This window comes from Piliocolobus tephrosceles, chromosome 15 (genome assembly GCF_002776525.5).
Source record: "Piliocolobus tephrosceles isolate RC106 chromosome 15, ASM277652v3, whole genome shotgun sequence".
Taxonomy (NCBI): Eukaryota; Metazoa; Chordata; class Mammalia; order Primates; family Cercopithecidae; genus Piliocolobus; species Piliocolobus tephrosceles.
This window is the reverse complement of record NC_045448.1, coordinates 108,023,007-108,043,075: the sequence shown is the minus strand read 5'-3', so window position 1 is coordinate 108,043,075 and position 20,069 is coordinate 108,023,007. Positions and strand designations below refer to the sequence as shown.

Genomic DNA, 20,069 nt, shown 5'->3' with positions numbered 1-20,069 from the left:
TAAAAATGTATGAAACCAAGCAGTAGCCTGACAGCACAATTGTCTCTTCTTCTCACATATTCTTGCCATGTTAACCATACTCACCAGTTTGAACCCAATGTCCTGCCCTCCAAAAATCCTTTGCCCTTCCTGCAAGATAAATCCTCACTCCCGTGTGTGGTATATAATGTCCTCTTTAGGCTGCCCCAACGTGCTGCTGCTCCTGACAAGAGGCACTTTGGGCACATGTTCTCAGGATCTCCTGGGGCTGTGTCAGACTTGTTTCTTATCAGACTTAAATCTATTTTGGAGTAAAACACTTTGATTTCTCTCAGGACTTACTCTCATGTTGTTATTGCTACAAAGAGTCTGTTTTTGTTAGTCTTAAGGTCTCCGTTTTAAGGCAAATGCTGGTCAACTATGCCTACAGGTCACTCACATTTGTCTCAGAACAAATCTCTTAAAATATTTTACCATTTGGCTTTTTCTGTTGTCATCTGTTTCAGGAAATAAGAAAGTGGTAAAGTAATAAAAATTATTTAAATAGATCAAGAAGTGATAAGATTTACCACAAGTCTAGATATCATCCATTTTTAAAAACTTATGCAAACAAATGTTTATGATTACAAATGGTAGGATATGATTTCATATCAGTTTTCAAGAGAACACCTCTCCGAGGAAGGGAAAGTTACACGGGTTTCTGACTGATTACGTAGGCTCTAGGTAGGTAGAAAAGGCGCCCCAGGCCGATGGAACAGCTAAGGTAAAGGTTTACAGGCTGAGAAGTAGAAAGGCATGTCTGAGGGATGATAAGACAGCGTTTGTGTGCAATGGAGGCTTCTGTCAGGAGCAGCAGGAGGTTGGAGCTGCCTAAAGAGGGCATTTTATACCACACCCGGGGGTGAGGATTTATCTTGTAGGAAGTGCAAAGGATTTTTGGAGGGCAGGACACTGGGTTCAAACTGGTGAGTATGGTTAATATGGCAAGGATACAAGAGAAGAACAGATTTTGGACAAAGACCAGTTACAAAATTGTGACAGACGTCCAGGTATAAAGCGATCTGGGTAGGTACAGAAAAGGGCACTGGGAAAAAAGGGAGAGATGGAGCAAGAAAATATTTGCTATTTCTGCTCCTGTAAACCTTGGCTGTCTGGGAAGAAATTTCTGTGTGATTTTTGGGCTCCAAGACTGGCATCTCGACCTCAGTTGTCCAAGTACTTCCAGATCCAGATGCCCCCTGTGCATCCTGCCTGCCCTGGCCAACCTTGTGGACGCTTAGACCCACCCTGTCTGCACGGGCCTGCTTTGTGCTGGTTCCCTGAATTCTGAGCTCAAGTTCCTCATCTGGAGTTTAAATACTTGAAGGATTTCCCTCAGTATAAGCTAATCCTATTAGGCAAGTATCCTTCGGTCTACACCAGCTCCTGGTCTAGGCTTCTCCACCTGGGTTACAGAGCCAACATGGTAGGGACTCTAAAGAAGAGCCTGACAAGGTTCTGAGACCCAGTACATGCAGGGGTAACTATTATAGAAAATAGAAAGCGATACCAAAAATGCACAGATGGCTTGAAGTAACAAACAAAACAGGAACATTTGTTTAGCAATGGTTGGTATATCTGTAAATTCGATTTTGAAAAATTATTTTATTGAGGTATATTTGCCATAAAATCTGCCCATATAAAGTGAACAATTCAATGATTTTTAGTGAAGTTACCAAATTGTTCAACCATCACCACCATATAGTTTTAGAACACTTTCATCACCCCAAAAAGATTCCTTTGTAACATTTGCAGTTACTTTGTTTCTGAAGCTCTGCCATTTCTGGACATTTCCTAAAATGGTACTAGAAAATATGTGGTGTCTGGTATCTGCCTTCTTTCACTTAGAATCATGTTTTTGAGATCTGGATTGTGTATAATGTACCCATATTTTAGTAATTTTAATATTTAAACAAGGTTTCATTTCAAAAATTCCAAATCTATTAGCATAAAGATGTAATGAAAATTGCTTTTTGTTCAATCCTAGACCACTCCATTGCCTCACAGAGAAAGGTAACATATGCTACAGAGAAAGCAGTGCATGGAGGTGTTGTACTGGAAAGGCCCAGTCTACTAATCTCCATACTACAGCTGTGAACCACAGGAAAGAGGCCCAGCCTGTCGCTTTTTGAACATCAGTTTCATTAGCTCTAAAATACGACTGGGCTAGATCATGGGTAGCTGTCTACCTTTCTCAGCCTCCATCCTCTGCACCATGCATGACACCCTGCCCCGTCAGTAACAGCATAAGGAGGCAATGCACGAGTGTCGTTATACAAATGGCCCCACCAGGCAGAAAATCACCAGACAAGGTGATTTCTCAGCTTCTTTTCAGCTCTAGTTTTATACATCTCAAGTTGGAAAGGAACTTTCCTCATATTCATCAGGTTCCCAAGGTTTCTCTTTGAGGTGAATACTGAGGTTTGAACTGTACTAGCGGGTTTTCCCAGTTTCACTAAATTTGAAGAGTTGCTCTGGCACAAATTATCTAACGTGTTTTTGCGGAACATCCATGAAAGCCTTTCCCATGCTCATCGCAGTACCAGAGTTTCCAGCTAGTAGGGAGAGTTCTAAGGGGCTTACAAAGCAATGAGGTTTGGCTGAAGGCGCTCCCACGTTGCCCACATTCACAGGTTTCCCCAGGTATGAATTTTCTGAGGCTTAATGAGAGATGAGCTCTGACTGAAGGCCTTCCTCTGTTTCCTGCTTTAATAGGGCCTCTCTCTAGTATGTATTCTTGATGCCTAGTAAAGGAAGAGATACTACTAAAGATTTTTCCACACTTACCACACTTGTAGAATCTCTCTCCAGTACAAGTTATCTGATTTTCTTAAAGAATCAGTATGTAACTGAAGGCTTGCCACACATACTGCATTGATAAGCCTTCCCCGTGTCGGCTGTCTGATGCTGAATAATATGCATCCTCTGATCGAGGCCTTTCCACATTCATTGCACTAACGTGGTTTCTCACTAGAATGCATTCTCCTGTGTTTGGTAAGAGATGGGAGGCCCACCCCCTCCTGACATTGACAGGGATTCTCTTTAGTAATTATTTCCTGATGTGGAACAAGATGTGGTCTTCCCACACACATTACACCTTCAGGATCTGTCTCTGATACGAATTCTTTAAGTTCTGGTGATATCTGCACCCCAGCTGAAGGCCCTTCTATATTCACTGAATTCATAGGGGTTTTCTTCCAGCATGACTTCTCTGATGTTTAATAAGGGATGCAGTATGAGCAAAGGCCCTTCCACACTCGTTACATTTGTAGGGTTTCTCTCCAGTGTGAAATCTGTAATGTTGAGTGAGAGATGAACTCTGGCTGAAGGCTCTCCCACATTTATTACATTTGTAAGGTTTCTCTCCAGTATGAAATCTGTAATGCACAATGAGTGATGAGCTCTGGCTGAAGGTCCTCCCACATTCCCTGCATTCATAGGGCTTTTCTCCAGTATGAGTCCTCTGGTGCTTAATAAGGGAGGAAGTGTGGCCAAAGGCTCGTCCACACTCATTACATCTGTAGGGTTTCTCTCCCGTGTGAAATCTATAGTGCAGAACAAGAGATGAGCTCTGGCTGAAGGCTCTCCCACATTCACTGCATGCATAGGGCTTTTCCCCAGTATGAGTTCTTTGATGTTTAATAAGGGATGAAATATGACCAAAGGCTCTTCTACAGTCACTGCATTCATAGGGCTTTTCTCCAGTGTGACATCGCTGATGGCGCCGGAGTTCTGACTGGAAGTGAAAGGACTTCCCACATTCATTGCATTTACAAGATCTCTTCCCTGGATGGGTTCTCTGAGAGTTACTTCCCTCTGGAGTCTGCCTGGATTCTGCATCACATTTATAAGGGCCTTCTCCCATTAAAACACTGTGTTGGTTAACAAGGACTGATCTTAAACCTAAGCTTCTCCCAAATCCATTCCATTCGTAATCTCTACTAAGGGTGGTAGCAGATGTGTGAGTGGTTGACATCTGTTTCAGACGTGTCTCCTGTTTTATCTGCTGCATCTCTAACTGGCCATCACAACCGCAGGCTGCTTTCAACTTTGAGAACTGCAGCACATCTTGAATATGTTTTTCCACTGATACTACCTGGAATAATTCTTCTTTGGAAATTCCCCAACTTGGCATTGATTCCTTGGATTTAGACCTTCTCTCCCAGTCTGTTCAAAAAAAAAAATGAAGACATTCTAGTATGTAGAATGTCCTATGTACCAAGAAAAGCAAGCTCCTATGATAAATGTGAAATAATTAAGCTTTAAAATAAGACCTAAAAGGGACGCATAGATTTTTTCAATAATGGTTTATGTCTGAAAATGGTTTGGAGTATCGAGAACAAGTGATGAGCAGATGACTGGAGAGTAAGAAAATCTGAGAGATCTGTGTTTAGATTCCAGTACACAAGGTAAGTCCAAAGACCAAAGATGAGAGGAGGGTAGGAAGGGTGACAAGGGAAATAGACTCAGTTTAAGGGATGGGGACAAAAGTCAATAAACCAAGTATAGGATTGTAAGTCACCAGGTACAGATTCTGTATTCTCACAATCTCTTCAGGCCTACGTAATCGTAACAGAGTTCTACCCAGTCTTCCTACCTCCAGGTTTCCTGACACCCGTCACTTTCTAGTTTTCCAAATGCCCATTTCCTTAAGTTTCTTCCCAGTCTTAACCTTCCAAAGGCTCTCCAGTGCCTACAGGATAAACCCGTAATCTTTCACTATAGCTCTGTAATACTTCATCAGGTCCTGTCCTCTTTTTCAGCAAGTGCCTTGAGCACAGAAACTGGCTGCCTTCCTGTTTCCCATATATCCACTGCCCCTCTCACCACTCTCTTTCTTTAAGACTTTGCATACCTTTCAGGGACAAGCTCATGTCCTCCATGAAGTATTCCTTTAACACCTTAGTGCATACCCTATATTATTATATATTATGCACATATACATATAACATGTATCATATCACTCTATATAATTACGATGGAAAGAGAAACTCTCCCCTAAAGATGCCCATGTCCTAAGCACAAGAACCTGTGAGTGGTCACCTTACATGACAAGAGGGACTCTGTAGATGCGACTAACGGCTCAGAGCTGGAGATGGGGAGATTCTCCTGGACTATTTAAATAGGTCAAATCTAATCACGCGTGCTTAAAATCGGAGAGCATTTCCTGGCTGCGCGGAAAGGTGTGTGAGCAGCTGCTGGCTTTGAAGATGGAGGAGGGACACTTTCAGCCAAGTAATCTGGAGTCTCTAGAAGCTGGGAACACCCATCTGTTTATAGCCAGCAAGAAAACAAGGACCTCAGTTTTAGAACTGCAAGGAAGTGGTGCTGCCAACAACCCAAATGAAAAGAAAAAAGGTGCCCAGACACTCCAGAAACGAACACAGCCCTGTGGACATCTTGGTTGGAACCATGTGACACACGTGCCAGACTTTTGACCTGTGAACTATGACATGAGTTTGTGTTGTTTCAAGCCACCAAGTTTGTGCCACTCTGTTTCAGCCACAGTGGAAAATTAATACAATAATAAAAACAGGCACACTTCTGAAGAAGGAAATGACTGGTAATGCCTAACCAGTGGTCCCAGAGGCCAGTCAGAGAGTTTCTGAGTCAGTAGGTCTTGTGTGGCTCCTGGGAACCTGAATGTGTAACAAGCTCCCTGGGATATTCTGAAACATAGCCATGCTTCTACACCACTGTTAAATAAACAGACGACCAGATCCGGATGTCAAACCCTTGATCTCATTTTGGAAGGAAAAAAGATCAAGTACGTACAGGTATAGAGGAGGTCAGCATCTTCCCCCTCTGCCATAACCTAGGCTCCTCTCATAAAGCCCAGCCTATCCTCTCAGGAATTTAGCACCACTTTCCTGAGCTTCAGCTATGGCCACGGGTAAGATTCTGGCTCATGGAAATGAACTGGCATAGACTGTCACGTGCCCCCAGTGTGCTTGGGTTACACACGGCAGTCAGGCAAGCTTTGAGTCAAGAATTCTGCTCCAGGGCATATAGCCTACCAGGTACTCTCAAGTCACCTAAGAATCCAAGGTCTCAAAGGGATGCTGTCAACAGCTGTCAAGGAGTGGTCTTTGTTCCTGGAACCACTTTTTTTGAGACTCAGCTTAACCAAGCTTGAAGTGTCCTCACCTGGATCTTTCTGACATCTCCTGTCCGTCACTGCCTGTAACCCTTTCATTTCTGGGGTGCTCAACTTTTCTGTCTGATCTCTCACTAACTCCCTTACTCTGCTGATCTAGGACTGCCTGGCCCGATTTGATTGCTGATCCATCTAACACTGACTATGAGACATCTCGTGACACTGCATGGCACCAATAACCCAGAAGGCATGGGCAGAGATGGGTACCAAACAAAGCACAAAACCTAGAAAAGAAAATGAACATCTCCTCTTCTGACACCAGAAATAATTATAAACTTCAACACACCAGAGTTGAGTGCTCCTGCCAAGTGAGCTCATCTTCTGAAAAGACAGCACCCTGACCAGAGGCTCAGGGCTACCTCCCATCCCAGCTGGGCCTTCGCATATGCAATGCTCTCACTCCCTCACTCACCTGAGTAGGCCCCTGTTGAGATGTCTCTCTCCACGATGAAGGGCTCGCCTCCTTCCTCCAATTGGCAGATCACATATGGTTTGGATACTAGAAGGCCTGATGGTAGAGAAGGAAAAGGATTTTGGTTGTGTGTGCCAGTGGCCAAGTCTTTGGATATTCATCTTCAAGGTGGAGAAATACTGTAGGTGTGGAAAGCCTCCAGGGAATAGGCATTGTGAAAGATCAGGAACACAGCCAGGTAACTTCCCATTTCAACTCCGTAAGTAGCTGGATGTTTCCTAGAACTAGGAACAGAAATACCGTCTCACTGGGCCCCAGAGGGAATGTAAATGTCTGATTCCAGACTTCCCAAGGAAACCCAGGGCAAGACTCAGTCACCTGGCCCAGACATCGCTAACTCTTACACATCAAGGAAATCAAGAAGTCCTGCTGGGCAGGCTTTGGGCTTTGGAGGCCTTGTGCTCACCCAGAAAGGCCAGGTTCCTGAAGTTCTCCAGCATCACCTCCCTGTAGACGTCCTTCTGAGCAGGGTTCAGCTGCCCCCACTCCCACTGGGTGAATTCCACAGCCACATCTTCGAATGTCATCAGGTTCTGAAACACAGAAGACACTCCTGTACCCTGAAGGAGCACCCTCGTGGCCCTGGGGAGAAGAGCGGGCAGGCATCTAAGGAGAACCTCAGGACGTGCAAGAAGGCATTCTGAGTGCCTGCCAGCTATCCCAGTGCCCACAGAGTTGTGGGTTTTGTTATCTCAAAAATATTTAAGCTGCTCCAGGGATTGTACCATCCTTACTACTTGGTATCCCACCCAGTGTCCACTTATATGCCTATCAACATGAAACTGCTAGGAAATATAACCTGTGTCTCAGGTGAATCAGGCCTGTGGAGACATTCTTCTTAGTCAGAGGTAAATGTAATATATTTCCTCATTTGTCAAAATGTCTTATTCTCAATCTAGTTACATTTAATTGGAATCAGTTAGAATTCATGACGAATATGCTTTGCATTCTCAAATGCACAAGGATCGACAGTTTTCTAATAAAGTATTTTTGAAACTTGTGACCTATGATTTTAACAACAGTAAGGCCAAATCAAGTAATCTGGAGCTTATGATAATTTACCCTCCACCTGCCTGCCAGCACACAGTTCAGCAAAAGTAAATCAAGTGGCTTTATGATGAAACAGTAAGTTTTGTGAGTTTGACTAGCATGATCCTTTCCCCCAACGCCTGATCATTATTCAGTCCCTAAGTTTACAAAGCTGAGCATGAGACTCCGGATCCCAGGTCACCCTTACAAAGTCTAATGATTCCATAGGTCTTGGCCAGAACTGTCCTGTCACCTTCAATCTCAGTAATTAGAACACCTCCCATTTGGCTTATATTGTATGGCAATCCACTAAAAAGCAGAATAGGTGAAAGTACTATAAATTCCTGTTACTTTTACCCCAAAGTATTTAGAAATCAAATCCCATTTAGATACTGATTCCACAGAGAAGCTGAATAACAATTTTATAATATAAAAATCATCCAAAATAATCACACATGAAAAACTCACTACTATAGTGACCTCTTTTGATAGGTTATGTTATTTGTCCAAAATATCCACCGGCCCTCCCTAAAGAATCGAGCTTCTGCCTCCCCCTGCCCCAGGCGGGGCGATGTCATCTGCTTTCTCACATGGACTGTGAAAGACATGAGCTACAGGTGAGCAGAAGCCTTCAGGGCCAGTGGGGGTTCTGCAGTTGTCCTTTCCTGTCTGCCTGGAGAATGGCAAATGATCTGAGTGAAGATGTGGGCAAAGCCACAGCTGTCATGTAACATGGGCAAGAGGGAACCTTCCATGGCGTAAGTCTCTGAGGGTTGGCTGTTGCTATCATGGCATAACTGGCCTATACTGACTCATTAAAAAACTGGTACTCAAAGTGGAGTTCTGCCATAACAAAAAGCCAAAAATAGATGACACTGGAGTCCAGGCCAGGCAGTGAGGAAACTTATTGGCAAGGTGGCAACCCATGTAATTTGGTGGTGAACTGTTTGGTGAAATTATTGCCTTCAGTAACTTGAAAGATGAACAATGAAAGCATGAGCTTGTGATGTTATGAGAAGAGACTGGAAACATAACATTAGTAGTGTGAGTTGGTTTTATTGGCTGAGTTTGACAAAGTATTACAAGAAAAAATGAGCTCAAGAGTTGTGGTTTGCAAAACAAAAATGGAAGGCAATAGGAAATGTCCAGAAATGCTAGGACTTGCAGGGTTGGAGACAACCAGTTCTCATTTCCAACTGGCCAAAGACAATATACATCAGCTTCTGCATGACAACGACTAATTAAAACTCAGCCCTTTACCAGGCACCAAATCATAAATAGGGTTTGTCAAACCTTTGGTTTAAACCTCTGAGTAATTTCAAAAGGCTCCCAGTAAATCTCCCAATAATTTCAAAAGGCTCCCAGTAAAGGCTTTCAGTGGGACCAAACTGTTTAGAGTGAAAAAAGTATGGATTTTCAAAGGAAATCCAAATACTCCACAAGTAAGGCTAACGAAGGGGGCATATTTCAAAAAGAACTGTGGGTCAGACCACTGACACATGGAGCCAACTGGAAACAAATTCATAAAAAGCTGATGAAGTTTTTTAGAGTTGCACTTAAAACAATCCGGGGCCACCAACCTACTCTGGCAGGATGGAAAAGCTGCTTTGCCCCCAAGAAGGCTTATTCTCCAGTATCATCTTCATATGACACCAACCAGGTATCAAAAGGAAGGAACTTCCCAAGGGCAAAGCCAACAGCCAAGGCAAACACTAGGCTGGGGAGCATCACCCGGGAGCAGAACCAGGGAGGAACCTGCAGACTTTCCCACTCCAAGACCAAGGGTCCTCACAGTGTCTGTCCAGTGGAATTTCACCACTGTTATGGACCTGGGACTGGCTCTTCCCATGCTTCCCCTTTCTGCAAAGGAATGTTTACCGAGGCCATCCTGTCCCCATTGCTCACTGTATATTGTATATTGGATATATGGATTCAGGTAATTGTCCTTTTAGTTTATAGGTATCCAGACCCACAGGATCTCCATCCAAACTATCGCGCCATCCAGGACTTTGATCATGATGTTCTGACTGGATGCGGCTCCTAGGGTAATTCTCTTGGAGGGCATTTTGTGTGCAGGAGAGAGGGAAGTGAACATCTATGGTTAAGAAAATATACAGTGATAGATGAATTATTTGCTTAACATAATCCCTGCCCTTCCCTTTGGGATCCTCACACTAGGAGGCTAACACTTCCCACTTCATTAACATCAAGATTGGCCACGGGACCTGCAGCAGCCAGTTGGCTGTGAGCAGAAGCCACATGGGCCACTTCTGAGTGGAAGCCCAAAGAGCTATTCCCGGGTTCTGACACTGCTCTTTCCCTCTGATACGAGAACAGCATAGGCTGGGGGAGGAGCGCCCGCCATTGCTGAGGCTTCAGTAGGTAAACAAAGCGGCCAGGAAGCACGAACTGGGTGTAGCCCACTGCAGCTCAAAGAGGCCTGCCTGCCTCTGTAGACTCTACCTCTGGGGGCAGGGCATAGCTGAACAAAAGGCACTTAAATGTCCCTGTCTGAACAGCTTTGAAGAGAGTAGTGGTTCTCCCAGCATGGAGTTTGAGAACTGAGAACGGACAGACGGCCTCCTCAAGTGGGTCCCTGACCTCCGAGTAGCCTAACTGGGAGGCACCTCCCAGTAGGGGCCAACTGACACTTCACAGGGCTGGCTGCCCCTCTGAGATGAAGCTTCCAGAGGAACGATCAAGCAGCAACATTTGCTGTTCTGCAATATTCGCTGTTCTGCAGCCTCCGCTGGTGATACCCAGGCAAACAAGGTCTGGAGTGGACCTCCAGCAAACTCCAACAGACCTGCAGCTGAGGGTCCTGACTGTTAGAAGGAAAAATAACAAACAGAAAGGACATCCACACCAAAACCCCATCTGTACATCACCATCATCAAAGACCAAAGGTAGATAAAACCACAAAGATGGGGAGAAACCAGAGCAGAAAAGCTGAAAATTGGCCGGGCGCGGTGGCTCAAGCCTGTAATCCCAGCACTTTGGGAGGCCAAGGCGGGTGGATCACGAGGTCAGGAGAGCAAGACCATCCTGGCTAACATGGTGAAACCCCATCTCTACTAAAAATACATAAAACTAGCCAGGCGTGGTGGCGGGCACCTGTAGTCCCAGCTACTCGGTGGCTGAGGCGGGAGAATGGCGTGAACCCAGGAGGCGGAGCTTGCAGTGAGCTGAAATCGCGCCACTGCACTCCAGCCTGGGCGACACAGCGAGACTCTGTCTCAAAAAAAAAAAAGAAAAGCTGAAAATTCTAAACATCAGAGCACCTCTTCACCTCCAAAGGAAAGCAGCTCCTCGCCAGCAATGGAACAAAGCTGGATGGAGAATGACTTTGACAAGTTGAGAAAAGAAGGCTTCAGATGATCAAACTTCTCCATGCTAAAGGAGGATGTTCGAACCCATTGCAAAGAAGCTAAAAACCTTGAAAAAAGATTAGACAAATGGCTAACTAGAATAACCAGTGCAGAGAAGTCCTTAACTGACCTGATGGAGCTGAAAACCATGGCACAAGAACTACGTGACGCATGCACATGCTTCGGTAACCAATTCGATCAACTGGAAGAAAGGGTATCAGTGATTGAAGATCAAACAAATGAAATGAAGCGAGAAGTTTAGAGAAAAAAAGAATAAAAAGAAACGTACATTTCTCCAAGAAATATGGGACTATGTGAAAAGACCAAATCTACATCTGATTGGTGTACCAGGAAGTGACAGGGAGAATGGAACCAAGTTGGAATACACTCTTCACGATATTATCCAGGAGAACTTCCCCAACCTAGCAAGGCAGGCCAACATCCAAATTCAGGAAATACAGAGAACACCACAATGATAGTCCTTGAGAAGAGCAACTCCAAGACACATAATTGTCAGATTCGCCAAAGTTGAGATGAAGGAAAAAATGTTAAGGGCAGCCAAAGAAAAAGGTCGGGTTACCCACAAAGGGAAGCCCATCAGACTAACAGCAGATCTCTCAGCAGAAACTCTACAAGCCAGAAGAGAATGGGGGCCAATATTCAACAGTCTTAAAGAATTTTCAACCCAGAATTTCATATCCAGCCAAACTAAGCATCATAAGTGAAGGAGAAATAAAATCCTTTACAGACAAGCAAATGCTGAGAGATTCTGTCATCACCAGGCCTGCCTTACAAGAGCTCCTGAAGGAAGCACTAAACCTGGAAAGGAACAACCAGTACCAGGCACTGCAAAAACATGCTAAAATGTAAAGACCATCAATGCTAGGAAGAAACTGCATCAACTAACAAGTAAAATAACCAGCTAACATCATAATGACAGGATCAAATTCACACATAACAATATTAACCTTAAATGTAAATGGGCTAAATGCTCCAATTAAAAGATATAGACTGGAAAATTAGATCACGAGTCAAGACCCATCAGTGTGCTGTACTCAGGAGACCCATCTCACATGCAGAGGCACAAATAGGCTCAAAATAAAGGGATGGAGGAAGATCTACCAAGCAAATGGAAAGCAAAAAAAGCAGGGGTTGCAATCCTAGTCTCTGATAAAACAGACTTTAAACCATCAAAGATCAAAAGAGACAAAGAAGGCCATTACATAATGGTAAAGGGATCAATTCAACAAGAAGAGCTAACTATCCTAAATATATAGGCACCCAATACAGGAGCACCCAGATTCATAAAGCAAGTCCTTAGATACCTACAAAGAGACTTAGACTCCCACACAAAAATAATGGGAGACTTTACACCCCACTGTCAACATTAGACAGATCCACGAGACGGAAAGTTAACAAGGATATTCAGAACTTGAACTCAGCTCTGCACCAAACAGACCTAACAGACAGCTACAGAACTCTCCACCCCAAATGAACAGAATATACATTCTCAGCACCATATCGCACTTATTCCAAAATTGACCAATAGTTGGAAGTAAAGCACTCCTCAGCAAATGTAAAAGAACAGAAATTATAACAAACTGTCTCTCAGACCACAGTGCAATCAAACTAGAACTCAGGATTAAGAAACTCACTCAAAACTGCTCAACTACATGGAAACTGAACAACCTGCTCCTGAAAGACTACTGGGTACAAAACGAAATGAAGGCAGAAATAAAGATGCTCTTTGAAACCAATGAGAACAAAGACACAACATACCAGAATTTCTGGGACACATTCAAAGCAGTGTGTAGAGGGAAATCTATAGCACTAAGTGCCCACAAGAGAAAGCAGGAAAGCTCTAAAATTGACAACCTAACATCACAATTAAAAGAACTAGAGAAGCAAGAGCAAACACATTCAAAAGCTAGCAGAAAGCACGAAATAACTAAGATCAGACCAGAACTGAAGGAGATAGAGACACAAAAACCCTCCAAAAAATCAATGAATCCAGGAGCTGGTTTTTTGAAAAGATCAACAAAATTGATAGACCGCTAGCAAGACTAATAAAGAAGAAAAGAGTTAAGAATCAAATAGACGCAATAAAAATTGACGAAGGGGTTATCACCACCGATCCAACAGAAACACAAACTACCATCAGAGAATACTATAAACACCTCTACACAAACGAGAAAATCTAGAAGAAATGGATAAATTCCTGGACACATACACCCTCCCAAGACTAAACCAGGAAGAAGTTGAATTCCTGAAAAGACCAATAACAGGCTCTGAAATTGAGGCAATAATTAATAGCCTACCAACCAAAAAAAGTCCAGGACCAGATGGATTCACAGCTGAATTCTACATACAAGCAGGAACTGGTACCATTCCTTCTGAAACTACTCCAACAGATACAAAAAGAGGGAATCCTCCCTAACTCATTTTATGAGGCCAACATCATCCTGATACCAAAGCCTGGTAGAGACACAACAAAAAAAGAGAATTTTGGACCAATATCCCTGATGAACATTGATGCAAAAATCCTCAATAAAATACTGGCAAACAGAATCCAGAAGCACATCAAAAAGCTTATCCACCATGATCAAGTGGGCTTCATCCCTGGGATGCAAGGCTGGTTTAACATACGTAAATCAATAAATGTATTCCATCATATAAACAGAACCAAAGACAAAAACCACATTATTATCTCAATAGATGCAGAAAAGGCCTTCGACAAAATTCAACAGCCCTTCATACTAAAAACTCTCAATAAATTCGGTATTGATGGGATGTATATCAAAATAATAAGAACTATTTATGACAAACCCACATCCAATATCATACTGAATGGGCAAAAACTGGAAGCATTCCCTTTGAAAACTGGCACAAGACAGGGATGCCCTCTCTCACCACTCCTATTCAACATAGTGTTGGAAGTTCTGGCCAGGGCAATCAGGCAGGAAAAGGAAATAAAGGGTATTCAGTTAGGAAAAGAGGAAGTCAGACTGTCCCTGTTTGCAGATGACATGGTTGTATATTTAAAAAACCCCATCGTCTCACTCCAAAATCTCCTTAAGCTGATAAGCAACTTCAGCAAAATCTCAGGATACAAAATCAATGTGCAAAAATCACAAGCATTCCTATACACCAATAACAGACAAACAGAGAGCCAAATCATGAGTGAACTCCCATTCACAATTGCTTCAGAGAGAATAAAACACTTAGGAATCCAACTTACAAGGGATGTGACAGACCTCTTCAAAGAGAACTACAGACCACTGCTCAATGAAATAAAAGAGGATACAAACAAATGGAAGAACATTCCATGCTCATGGATAGGAAGAATCAATATCGTGAAAATGGCCATGCTGCCCTAGGTAATTTATAGATTCAATGCCATCCCCATTAAGCTACCAATGACTTTCTTCACAGAATTGGAAAAACTACTTTAAAGTTTATATGGAACCAAAAAAGAGCCCACATTGACAAGACAATCCCATGCCAAAAGAACAAAGCTGGAGGCATCATGCTACCTGACTTCAAACTATACTACAAGGCTGCTGTAACCAAAACAGCATGGTACTGGTACCAAAACAGAGATACGGAACAGAACAGAGCCCTCAGAAATAATGCCACACATCTACAACCATCTGATCTTTGACAAACCTGACAAAAACAAGAAATGGGGAAAAAATTCCCTATTTAATAAATGGTGCTGGGAAAATTGGCTAGCCATATGTAGAAAGCTGAAACTGGATAACTTCCTTACACCTTACACAAAAATGAATTCAAGATGAATTAAAGACTTAAATGTTAGACCTAAAACCATAAAAACCCTAGAAGAAAACCTAGGCAATAGCATTCAGGACATAGGCATGGGCAAGGACTTCATGTCTAAACACCAAAAGCAATGACAACAAAAGCCAAAATTGACAAATGGGATCTAATTAAACTAAAGCACTTCTGCACAGCAAAAGAAACTACCATCAGAGTGAACAGGCAACCTACAGAATGGGAGAAAATTTTTGCAATCTATTCCTCTGGCAAAGGACTAATATCCAGAATCTATAAATAACTTAAACAAATTTACAAGAAAAAATCAAACAACCCCATCAAAAAGTGGGCAAAGGATATGAACAGACACTTCTCAAAGGAAGACACTTATGCAGCCATCAGATACATGAAAAAATGCTCACCATTACTCACCATCAGAGAAATGCAAATCAAAACCACAATGAGATACCATCTTGCACCAGTTAGAATGGGGGATCATTAAAAAGTCAGGAAACAACAGGTGCTGGAGAGGATGTGGAGAAATAGGGACACTTTTACATTGTTGGTGGGACTGTAAACTAGTTCAACCATTGTGGAAGACAGTGTGGCAATTTCTCAAGGATCTGGAACGAACTAGAAATACCATTTGACCCAGCCATCCCATTACTGGGTGTATACCCAAAGGATTATACCCAAAGGATTATAAATCATGCTGCTATAAAGACACATGCACACGTTGTTTATTGCAGCACTATTCACAATAGCAAAGACTTGGAACCAACCCAAATGTCCATCAATGATAGACTGTATTAAAAAAATGTGGCACATATACACCATGGAATACTATGCAGCCATAAAAAAGGATGAGTTCGTGTCCTTTGTAGGGACATGGATGCAGCTGGAAACCATCATTCTCAGCAAACTATCGCAAGCACAGAAAACCAAACACCACATATTCTCACTCATAGGTGGGAACTGAACAATGAGATCACGTGGACACAGGGTGGGGAACATCACACACCGGGCCTGTCGTGGGGAGGGGGGAAGGGTAGCATTAGGAGATATACCTAATGTAAATGAGTTAATGGATGTAGCACACCAACATGGCACATGTATACATATGTAACAAACCTGCAAGTTGTGCACATGTACCCTAGAACTTAAAGTATAATAAAAAATAATAATAATAATGCTAAAACAAAAAACAAACAAACAAAAAAAAACAGAACAGCATATCCCAGAGGAGGCTGACCCGTCAGCCTGAAACTCAGAGAGAAGAGGGTGTGGAGTAGAGTCACGGTTAGCCCACTACCGATAAAGACAGCAGAAAGAAGAAAGACACTCTTTGTAACTGTCAGCCGTTGAGATGCGGGGCCGTGATTACCACACTGAACCCACCTAAGCACTCGATATACCTCGGAATGATGTATGTCAGGGCCAAAAAGATTTAAACGCTATTTATGACTTTACTGATTAAATGCCTTACTGGGGGGGTTCCCCGTCTTGGCTTGAAAGTTAAATGTCAGTGTCTATCATCAAGCCTGAATCCCACGCCTATCCTGGATGCTAGGAAACCCCGGAGGCTGGCATTTGTACCCCTCCACATCCAGCTCACTAGAGCCAAACCTAAATCCCCCTTGAGGGCCAGTCACCATGATCCCTGATGCCAACAAGCATTAGGCAGTTGCCATCTGCCAGTGGAACTGCCAGCGGACTCTAACAACCACATGAGGCGGTTCTGTGATTGAGTGGTTAAGATCTCAGAGCTAGACAGCCTGGATGTAAAATTGGGGTCCCTTCCTCACCAGCTGGATAACCACAAACAGGTTACTTTCTCTCTCTGTGCCTTGATTTCTTCAGTTAACGTCTCCACACTTTGGTTACCATTCTTCAAAATGGTAACCATTTATGGGAATGTTTTAGAGACAAAATGAATTAGTATGTGTAAATTGTAGAGACTAGTTCCTGATACAGGTTTTGTTCTCCATAAATAATAATTATTTTCATTATCATTAACATTATTATAGTCTTCATGTTACAGGAGGCAAATCAATGCATAGAGAGGTTAGGTGACTTATCCAAGGCCACACAGCCTGTCAACAGTAAAGTTAGGTGTGTCTCCTCCCTAATCCAGGGAGATAACATCTGAACAGGGACCAGCCTCAAATGGCCTGCCCACCTGTCTATACCCTCAGAACCCACTTGTCCCCAATTCTCCACAAGCTTTCCCAACCTCTCCGAACAGGCCAATTCCCCTTTTCGTGAACCTCGATGGAAAGGCCTGTGTGTGCCACTCCATTTGGCATCAAACCATTCACATCACGTTACTGGTGGCTGCGTTCTGGGTGCCAGGGTCCTCTCCCACTTGTGGCTGTGACATTCTTTCAAGGCCAGGGCTGTCATATTACCTGGTGGTCACCACAGTGCACTTTCCAGAAACAGGCCGGAGTAAGCCCAAATGATCTGAGAAGGTGCACAGCAAGAAGAAACACCCTGGGCAGGGCAGGGCAGGAAGCCATCATTCACTTGGATGGGCTGAGCCTCCAGCAGAGGCAGCAGTGGGTCAGTTCCCTTAGCGAACAAAAAGGCTACTTTTTGGTGAAAAGTAGGCAAAGCTAACCGTGGTTCAGGCATTTGAGGAAAAACTGACAACACAACTCACCTGAGGCCTAGCTTTCAGGAATGAACTGGTTGTTCCCTTTTCTCCTGGGAATCTCTCTGGAGGAAGAGCAGGATTCTGAGAAGGGGAAGCTGGGAAGGTAGAAGGAGATATAAGGGAAGCTGACCCTGCTGGCACATACAGCTCTCAGACTTCCCAAACCTGAGGACACCAGTGGGTCAAAGGGATGGAGAGGCAGCTTCCAGCCTTCAGACATTGAGAGAAGTGCCCCTGTACACAGCTGCATGAGGCTCCCATCTGTCCACAGGCCCACATCAGCCTGCAGGTGACTGAGGTGTGACCAGTCTGGCCACACCACTGAAGTTATTTGCTGGGCATACGGTATGCAGGTCATCTCCTAGGACTTTTGGAAATATAAATATGGAAAAGACCTTCAAGGAACTTTAAATCTAGCCTACAGGTTAACAATCACACAAGACCCCAGGCAAGGCCATGTGGGATTATGAGGCTTTAAGGGGAGGAAGTTACACCTCTCCCCTCATCCTTGGGAACCCAGCTCACAGGCTACCTCTTCCTGAGAAGCTGCCCGTGGTGTTCCCAAGCTGTTAGGTCTCTGCAGCACACTTGAGAGCTCCTTTATTAAAAAACTTTGTATCATACTGTTTGTAGAGCCTTAAAACAAAAAAAACTAGCCCATATCATGCCAGAGAAGTAGTTAAGGCTAACAATATCGATGTAAGCAGGCAGCACAGCACAGGTCGGCACTCCTCAAGCTTCATGTGTGTGTGGATCCCTGAGGATCTTGTTAAACTCTGGTTCAAGACTTGCTAAGACCCTGTTTGAGGATGTGTGGGGCCCCGGAGTCTGCAATTCTAGAGAGCTTCTGGGCAGTGCCTCCACTGGTGCCAGAGCCACACTGATTAGCAAGGGTATAAAGGAAAAAAGAGCGGGTGGGAGGCCCAGGGACTGGGCCCAGTTCTTCACTGGCCAGTTCTGTGTCCTTGAGCATGTGCACTGAAGAATGAACAGGTGGACTAAAACGCCCACCTGGTGAAAGACAGGACGTTCTAAACTTAGGACTGGCTTAAAATCTCCTGGGTCCCCTGGATTGCCCTGCCCCAGTGCTACTGGGGGAAGGCTCACAGGAGGTGCCAACCGTGTACACTGCTGACCTTATACACTGCTGAGCTAGAAGGGCTGGAAGAACCTTATTAGTGAGGTGATTAAGGAGGCAGATGACAAGGCTCCACATGGCCCTACTGTTCTCTGATCCCTGGCCAAGGGCCACTCCCTCTTGCTTTGCTGGCCCTCTCCCTGCAGCAGCAGGACGAAATCAGATCCTCTTCTGCTCTCCTCGCTCTCCTCTCTCTCCTCTGGCCGTGGGGACAATTTTCCGTGGCCATCCCCTCCACCTCCACCACGGTCATCTAGAGACCCCCGCCAGACCCAGCAGACCGCGGCTTCAGCCTCCTGGGTCTGGAAGGTTAGACGTCGCCACAGGGAAGGCAGATGCAGTACAGCCTTCCCCTTCCCCTTCCCTTTCAGTGGGATATCCCGGCCTCTTCCTGGGGTCCTCCTGACATCGGGCCCGGTACTAGCTCCCCAAGAGGGCTCCTGGCCCTCTGCACGCTCTGGAGCCAAACCTGATGCTGTGGAGTCCATAGCTGGGGCTAAGGACCGACGTCCTTTCACTAGGTCCAAATCTCTCCCGAGGGCTCAGGGAGCGGGACGCAGGCTGGGGCTGCCTGGGGCACACTGGGCATCCCCAGTAGGCGCGGCGGGGCCAGCGGACCTGCAGGGCCCAGGGCAGGGCCGGCAAACACGGGTGCGCCCGGCGCCGTGCTCTTCCCCCGCCGAGTCCAGCCTCCTCCCTCGCTCGGCTCCGCCTCAGGACGAGGCTCTGGAACCCAGCTCCCACGCGGATCCACACGCGCAGTGGGCTCAGACCACCCGGAGACACGGCCACAGCCACGCCCGCTACGCGGGGCCGGCGCCCATCAGCTGCCCGGAGACAGCAGGGATTCGGTGAGAGCCTCACGGGGCAGGCGCAGGCCCCATCAGCCCGGCTTCCCCGCTGCCCCCGCCTAGCCCCGGCCTGCACAGTCCCTAGCTGGGGGCACTCGGAGGGACACGCCCCGCCCCGCAAGGGGCCGGGGCGGGCCCAGGACCTGTCTGCGCGCCGCAGTCTCCGAACGCGCACAGGGTTAGGCCCAGCCCCGCCTCCCGAGGCCGTCCCCAGCTTGCGCAGACGCGGCCACCTCCGAGGCCCTTCGGAGCGAGCGCCGGGGGTTGGGGGCGGGGTGGGGGGCGGTGCGAGGCCCGAGAGGACCTCAGTGGGAAGGGCCGTGCACGCAGGCCACGCGCAGGCTTTCACCCCGCTCTGCCCCAAGGGCCGGACCTACAAGCGTTTCCCCTCCCGCGTGCCTTTGGTAGCCAAGCCTCATCTCCCTCCTTTTTTGGAGACAGGTTCACTCTGTCGCCCGGGTTGGAGTGCAGTGGCGCGCTCTCGGCTCACCGCAACCTCTGCCTTCTGAATACAAGGAATTCTCCTGTCTCAGCCTCCGTAGTAGCTGGGATTACAGGTGGCCGCCACCACGCCCAGCTAATTTGTTGCATTTTTAGTGGAGACGG

At 45.4% G+C, this 20,069-nt stretch overlaps 1 protein-coding gene across 1 annotated transcript; it reads right to left on the bottom strand.

Annotated features, from left to right (window-relative positions):
- Positions 1–1,906: 1,906 nt before the first annotated feature.
- ZNF514 (zinc finger protein 514) lies at positions 1,907–19,657 on the bottom strand. Its single transcript, XM_023211497.2, has 5 exons — positions 19,082–19,657; positions 17,481–17,569; positions 7,054–7,180; positions 6,588–6,683; positions 1,907–4,185 (listed from the first exon to the last, which is right to left on the bottom strand). Exons 1-5 carry the CDS (start codon positions 19,098–19,100, stop codon positions 3,200–3,202), a joined length of 1,317 nt encoding a protein of 438 aa, XP_023067265.2. The 5' UTR covers positions 19,101–19,657; the 3' UTR covers positions 1,907–3,199.
- Between the last annotated feature and the right edge of the window lie 412 nt (positions 19,658–20,069).

Coding starts and splice junctions, on each gene's coding strand:
- ZNF514 (XM_023211497.2), bottom strand. Junction 6,684..7,053: donor CAGGAACCTGGCCTTTCTGG/GTGAGCACAAGG, acceptor CTCTACCATCAG/GCCTTCTAGTATCCAAACCA. Junction 4,186..6,587: donor CTCAACAGGGGCCTACTCAG/GTGAGTGAGGGA, acceptor TTTTTTGAACAG/ACTGGGAGAGAAGGTCTAAA.